The sequence below is a fragment of the Haliotis rubra genome, unplaced genomic scaffold (assembly GCF_003918875.1).
Source record: "Haliotis rubra isolate DU_JTF1 unplaced genomic scaffold, ASM391887v1 Scf396, whole genome shotgun sequence".
Lineage (NCBI taxonomy): Eukaryota > Metazoa > Mollusca > Gastropoda > Lepetellida > Haliotidae > Haliotis > Haliotis rubra.
Window position 1 is genome coordinate 313396 of NW_025767075.1, and position 7581 is coordinate 320976.

At 41.8% G+C, this 7581-nt stretch overlaps 1 protein-coding gene across 1 annotated transcript; it reads right to left on the reverse strand.

The window, feature by feature from the left end:
* Window positions 1–4058: 4058 nt before the first annotated feature.
* On the reverse strand, window positions 4059–7378 carry LOC124286936 (putative ankyrin repeat protein RF_0381). Its single transcript, XM_046723391.1, has 3 exons — window positions 7057–7378; window positions 5620–5809; window positions 4059–4983 (listed from the first exon to the last, which is right to left on the reverse strand). Exons 1-3 carry the CDS (start codon window positions 7376–7378, stop codon window positions 4059–4061), a joined length of 1437 nt encoding a protein of 478 aa, XP_046579347.1.
* Between the last annotated feature and the right edge of the window lie 203 nt (window positions 7379–7581).

A 7581-nucleotide genomic window follows, 5' to 3' on the forward strand; every position in this document is an offset into this window, starting at 1 on the left:
ACAGGCTAGAAACAGTTGTCTATGTACAACCAGTCCAATAGAGTGCCATCTCTTTTGAGAATGTCATCGGTCATCCAGGCAGGTCTAATAACTATGGTGGAAGACCTCCGTGGTGCATGCTGATCGACGACCTCGGACAAAGTATTATTGTATGCTACAGCTTTGGCATCAGTGGAATCAATGCCCGCAATATTTATGTCCGCTAGAGAGTTGTGCAGATCCTCAGGGATTTATTGGAGATCTTCTATATGCCCTAGAATGGACATTTTCAGACACGTCCATGAGTTCAAGTGACCCATATTTGTGGAATAATTGAATTATATTTTCTTACCCTTTTGGGGTTCTGTCACTAAGTTTTTGGAAGAATCTAGCTTTTACGTTTGGTTTTAACGATTTGTCGAAACCTTGTTGTCGACTGAGAAGATGGTTTATGTACTGGAGCTGACTGATTGAATTCGAGATGTAGCAGGAAGTGATTCTGCTGTTTGATTATATGTGACAGGTGAGATTTGTTTTCTGGATAATGGATGTTTGTTCTGAGTTTTCAACCATTGTTTTGCATCTGCAATGATTTTGGGTAAAATTTATTATTGACAGCCATTTACTGTTTCCAAACAGGACAATATTGAGAGAAAGATGGGTGATCCCCTGCGCAGTTGTTGTACTTTTTGACATAATTGTCACAATCTTCTGGTGAGTGTGTGTGTTGTTTCACCACAGTGACCGCACACAACAGACACTGTGCAAGTTTTCACGCCATGGCCGAACTGTTGGCATTTGAAACACCTAAGAGGATTCGGGATAGTACGTGTCAAAATTGATATTACAGTACCTAGTCTTAAGTAATTTAGGAGCAGTAGATGAAGAAAAGGAAAACAGATAGGTTTTAGTTTTAATGGTTTTATTGTTTGTATGGGTTGAGAAAAGTTTGACATAGAGTACACCTTGATCTCTCTTCTCAGAAATGATATCAAGTTCCTACATGTCTGCTAGGAATTGTTCACGATCTCTTACGATTCCTTTGCCCGTGTTGTCTTGCGAGCCGTGACAGAAACTGGAATGCCAACAAAAGGGTCATTGTTCAACAGGTTGGTCTTTTACGTCACTCAATCACCAGCGCACCCGACCGTAATCGTGTAATATTCTTCACATTCTTCCGACAATGCCTTGGATACTCTTAGACACAGCGAAAGGGTTTAACATAAATGGTGTGTTATCTTTTGTTTTAACGACAACAAAACGTGGCCAGTAATTAATTGATTTGGGCAGCATGAGGTCGTTATCAACAGGATCATTGACAAGCGGACGTTTGGATTATTTTGTGGTGGTTTCATAAGCCATTGTTAGTGTTAAGATTTCTTCAGGCACCCTTGAAGAGCAACCTCCCCTTGGTGGGTGCTTGTTAACGCTAATAGCTCTTCAGCTCTTCAACTCTTAATAGCATATAGATCCATAGCACCCCACTGCTGGTCGTAAGACCGAATCAGGCAACCTGTTTGCTGTTGGTTGCACCCTGTGTCGGTGGAGTTTCTTAGTCACCATATGGCTGGAATACTGCCGATGTGACTTTAAATACTCTCTCACTCAGATTTTATCATCCGAGCTCCCTACCCTCCACTGAGTATCACAACGTCTTTTGTACTTAAAACACCTTAGAGGATTGTACGCGACAGCATTGACGTTACAATAGTTCTGTTTCGTGCCTTCAGACTATTAAAAATTGGTCACGTAAACAGCCATTGCTGCTAAAGCAGAAGTCAACAAATCTCTTACACCACTTCCAATCACATACACTGATTCTAAACCCGTGAAAAGATGCGTGACTTTATGCAGATGAAGTGTCACTCCCAAGTAGGTATAAATACATTACACGGAACTAAAACAGGTGTCTGTTACACCTACTTGGGATGTCAGTACCGTTTTGAAATACATTATGTTTACCAAGTGATTTAATCGTAGCATTATAGTTATTTTCATTAATGGCTAAATATATGCACAATCGCCAATGCCTGAGGGAATGGTGTAAATCCAGCAAGGGTCCCATGCAGGTAGCAAAAGTAAGTCCACATGACCCCGGTATGGTTACCCGCGAAGATCCGGGTTAGAATTGGTGACTGTGTGTCCCAGTCCACCCAGCTGTGAATGAGTACCTCGTAAGGATGGGAATGCCACAATAACTCAGTGCGCCTAGTGGCTGCAAGAGTTGTATGATCCCCAAGGAGTTGAGATTGACAATACGATTTGCCGTTGAGATTGACATCCAGTGAACGAGGGAAAAACAAAGCGCATTTGAGCAGCTGAGCTGAACTGGATATCGGCACTATACAAATGTTAGTATGCATGTATGTATGCTTGTCGTTAAAGGCGTCTAACTGGATCGAGTGGTCAGACTCCTTGATCATGTATACGTAAGTTCCAAAACTTTCCAAAAAGTCCCAAAAGTCAATTTAGCTCAACCATGCATTTTAAACTTAGAATATTTATTTCAAATTATGGCTTAATTTCCATACCATCGCCAGCGTCTGAGGGGATGGTGTAAATCCTGCTAGGGTCCATGCAGGTAGCAAAGGCACTGTGGGTCTCCATGGTCCCTAATATGGTGGTTTTCCTTCGGTTGCTGGCGATGTATTGCCCGATTTTATATTGTGTTGTTTTCAAATGATTTAACATTTTACACTGAATTCAGGCTAGTTTTAATTAATTTGTGATAATCTAGTCGTCATACTGTCCTTTTGTGACTGTTTTTTATAAAGTTTATATTTTAACTCACTCACTCACTAGCTGACTTGGTTGGCACGTCATCGTATCCCAATTGCGTATATCGATGCACATGTGGTTGATCACAGGATTGTCTGGTCCAGACTCGACTACACACAGATCGTCGCCACATAGCTGCAATATTGCTTAGGGAGGCGGTAAACAATATCCAAACCCAAGTATGGTGATCTACCGTCAGTTGTTGGCGATGTATAGCCTTTTTTTATATCATATATTGTCCGGATAGTGCTATTAGTTTAACTGTATATTGTCCGGATAGTGCTATTAGTTTAACTAACTTCTGGTATTTTAGTTATTTTACTGTCCTTGACGACGACTGTCCTTGGTTTACAGTATACTTATATTCCTTGTAAAATTCATTCTGGTCACAATATCTTAGCTCATTCACTCCTAGATTTATGCCTTATGAAATGTGATATGCTAGTTGTTTTGCTGTCCTTTCATGACGGGTGTTTGTAATGTACACATATTCCATTTTAATGTCAAATATGCTCTCGTCACGATATGGCTGAAATATTGCCGATGTGACGTTAAATAGTAACTCACTCACTCACTTTATTTAAATGTTCGGCATGCCAAGGCAAATGGGAAATTAACATGCAACGTGTAGTTGCATTTCATCGGCCCATTTTCCCCAAAGACTATTCTTTATGTCGTAAGCTTTCATTATCAAACCATAGATTCCTCACGCCCAAGACCCGGGTTCGATTCCCCACATGGTTACAATGTGTGGAGCCCATATCTGTTGTCCCCTGCCGTGATATTGCTGGAATATTGCTAAAAGCAGGGTAAAACTAAACTCACTCACTCACCATAGATTCCTAATGGGTGGACTTGCAGGTAAAATTTATCTCAACAATTTTATCCATTTTGTCTGAGAACAGATGAAATGGGTAGGCTACATTCATGAACAGTACAGCTGATAACCTTTCAGTCCAGAGTTTCTGAAGTGAAGGGCACCTGGGTTTTGCAGAATTCCACCTTGAGGTACGAGGAACATTTAATCCCTTACTTGCTGCCATGACTGAAGGAAAATGGTTGCATACAAGTCATCACGCAGATCTTTAGTCATAAAAGCAAGCTGATGATCGTACAATGGGCATTGCTTTACGTGCATATACATTACGATATTGGAGACGTTTATTCACTTACAAGCCGTGATGGATATACATTTTGTCAGTTAAATTCCTAAGATTGTTCAGCAATATGCATATGTTGTTACGTTTTTGCATACTGGAGTACAAGTTCTTTCAATGGACTATCCATGTATGTTTCTTCAACTATCTGTTTAATGTCGTATCTAACTCCTTATTAACTGTCATGATGTATTTGGCGATGTTTATATTACCACCATCACAAGCCAAATATAGCATGTCCTTGCCATTCGTATCAATGAATGATGAGTTTGCTCCATTTTCCATCAGTAAGTGAAACACTGCTCTATGTCCATTTTTAGCCGCCGTCATTACTGCCGTCTGTCCGTTGTCGCCTCTGCTGTTTATGCTCAGAATGTGCTGTGAGAGAATAAATTGAACTGTCTCAATATTTCCTCCTTCCGAAGCAAAGTGAAGAATATTCTTGTCATCCTCATCCAGAAGTGTCAGATTCGCTCCTTTCTTCACAAGTAAATCAAATACTTCCTTGTTGCCTTCTGATGCTGCAATCATTAGTGGAGTCTTTCCAGTCCCTGTTCTTGTGTCAATATCCTCCACCATATTCCGAGTCAGAATATATTCCACTATCTCCATGCCTCTTCCACGACAAGCATGATGGAGTATATTCTCCCTTTTTTCATTTACTCTTGTTAGATCAGCCCCTTTACTTACGAGCAAGTGAAACGCCTCTTTAAATCCGTTATCTGCTGCTATCATGACAGGTGTCATGCCCTCGTCATTTTCTCTATTGATGTCCACAGTATTATGTTTGACTATATATTTCACTATTTCAGGATCTTCTGATAGGATGGCGAAATAGAAGATATTGTCATGATCATCATTCTCTTTTGTCAAATCTGCTCCTTCACTTTCAAGCAAATGCAACACTTCTCTATGCCCATGACGCGCTGCGTACATTGCGGGTGTCCATCCAAATTCTCCTCCTTTGTTGATGTCTTCACTATATCGTGTTAGGAAATACTTCACTATATCCACATTTCCGCCCTCACATGCAACATGAAGGTGGTCCTCCTTTATAGTTGCACCTTTGCTGATAAGCAAGTAAAAAAATCTCTTTGTGTCCCCTTGATGCTGCCCGCAATGCTGGTGAGAGGCCCTCATCGTCTATGGCATTTATGGTTTCAATTTGCTTTCTGAGGATATTCTTTACAATATCCACATTTCCTGCTTCACACGCCAAATGAAGGACATTTGCATCTTCCAAATCAGTTAACAACAGATCAGCTCCTTTCTCCAGCAGAAAATCGAATACATCACCATGACCCGCATTTGCTGCTTCCATTGCTGCTGTTCTCTCCCAACCATTTAGGCTGTTTATTAGATCAATGTTTTGTGCAAGAACATGTTTCACTATTTCCATATTCCCTCCTCGGCATGCCTTGTGAAGGATTGTTCCGTCGATTGTCAAATTAGCGCCTTTGTCGACAAAGAAATTAAACAAATCTAGGTTCCCGTTAACTGCTGCATACATTAGAGGTGTAGACTTCTTGTTTTTCTTGTTTATGGCCATCCTGTTGTGTTTGAATAAATATTTTACGACCTCGGTATTTCCTACCTTGAGGGCATGATGGACAACAGTAGATCCCTTATCATCATACAGTGTAAGATCAACGCCTTTACTCACTAGCAAATTAAACACGTCTCCTTGACCCTCACGCACTGCTACCATTGCGTTGACCCGTCCTGTGTTCTGCTGTTGACATCTGTCACATTCTGTTGGAGTATAAACTTCACAATTTGAATGTTTCCCCCCTCACATGCCAAATGAAGGATGTTCGCCTGTGCAAAATTTGTGATTGACATGCCGGCTCCTTGCCCAACAAGAAAGTGAAACACTTCAATATCTGCATTCTGTGCTGCAAACATCAACGGTGTCATTCCATACTGATCCCCTTGTGTTGATATCTGTTTCACCCTCCGATAGTGTGTACTTGATGTGAGCAGGCCCATATACAGCCTCAGAAGAATTCCAGCAGTAGTATATACAATAGCGGTACGAGATCACTTCTGACAAAAGCCTCTGTAAAGCTTAAATTCACTAGATGTTACGAGGGAGGAGTGCAGAGAAACGGACAGCCAGGTGTTTGAGAATGGATGGAGACGGCACAGCACAGGTTAATGAATGAATAACTTTGTCTGTGAACGTGCTTCTAGAACACCGGCTGTCCCTTTCTCTGCACTCCTCCCTCGTAACAAACAGTGAACTGTGTCAATATTTTAATGATAGTTTGTTAACAACTTTATTATATTTAGGACAATAATTCTGCAAAAACCTCACAGAGTGGGTATGATGTTTTGGTTATGATCAGTGTTTCATTGAGTATGTTATGTTTATTAGTTTTCGAGTTAGATTGCAATTAGTCAGTCCGCTTTTGAGCCAAATGGACTGTACAAGGCGTTTTCATCACCAGGCAGATCAAATCCCTCCGTGTCTCCTAGATCACCAAGCATTACGTTGGGATGATGATTGTTCATCCTCTATATAAAAATATTATAAAATAGTTTCCAATTGTTTTTCTGATAATTTCACAGGTGCGCACTTCAACCCCATGAGATGTATGTTGTCGGGCAGGAAAATTTTGGTGAATGATATATTGTCTTCCATGGTAATGGTGACTCCATGCAGACTGGTGTGAGAATCGGCGTTCACCCCCAAGTAAACAAAACAAATGTGATATTGATGTTGTTTGGCCCACCGGCGTTTGATTCCTTTCACGATTTCGACTTCATGTGATGATGGTGGTTCACCGAGGTAGACTTTGATGATCAGCTCGAAATTCTCCAGTATATATTTTCCAGGATGTCGACAACGCTGTCGAATTCAGACACCACCTGCAATCCCACGTTTTGTGTCCCCGGTTTACTTGAGAGTATGCGAGCGAGTATATCAAGACGCGACATGACTTTGACGACCACAGTGCCTCTGTGCGCAGGGACATAAGCCACGAGCAGCGATCCATTGTTCACGACTTTGTTTAGGTAGTGGTCTCTGTTTTCCGGGAACACGAAGGGAGAGCCGGAGATGTTAAAAATCCAGCCGACTCGAGATTGTACCAAACCCCATTTGTCGTTGTTGGTGAAGACCAAAAAAAAAAGGCTGTACTTCGGGTGACAACCGTGGTCTCGACGTCGTCTAAGTCAAACAGTTTGCCACCGAACGCTGGGTATATCGTCCATTTGTCCTCGTCGTTGCGGACTAGGCCGTACCGAGTGTTGCTGTCAGCTCCTGGGGTATTGACGATATCCCCTAAGTTACTGCCACCGCCGACGGTGGGGACTTCGTCGCATTTGTAAATGTTGTTTTTTAGTTGCAAAGCATACAGTGTGCCGTCGATTCCGGGTTCATCGAATCCGCACCTGTCCCCGAGGTCGGAGACCGCTTTTTTCAACCACATGGTCGTTCCGGGGCCTTGAGCGCTAGTCATTGCCATATGTGCAGCATTACGCTGAGGTAGCCTATATTCACAGGATTATGCTTTATATCTAAAACTGATACTTTTACTTCCGAGATGGTGCCTCGCGTTAATTTCTTGTACTGCCGCGATGAAAATGATTCGATTCTGCCATCGTTATACTTTTCTGTTTTCACCGGTACAGCCCCCCAGCAGCGTGGAAGGGCAGTCACCTT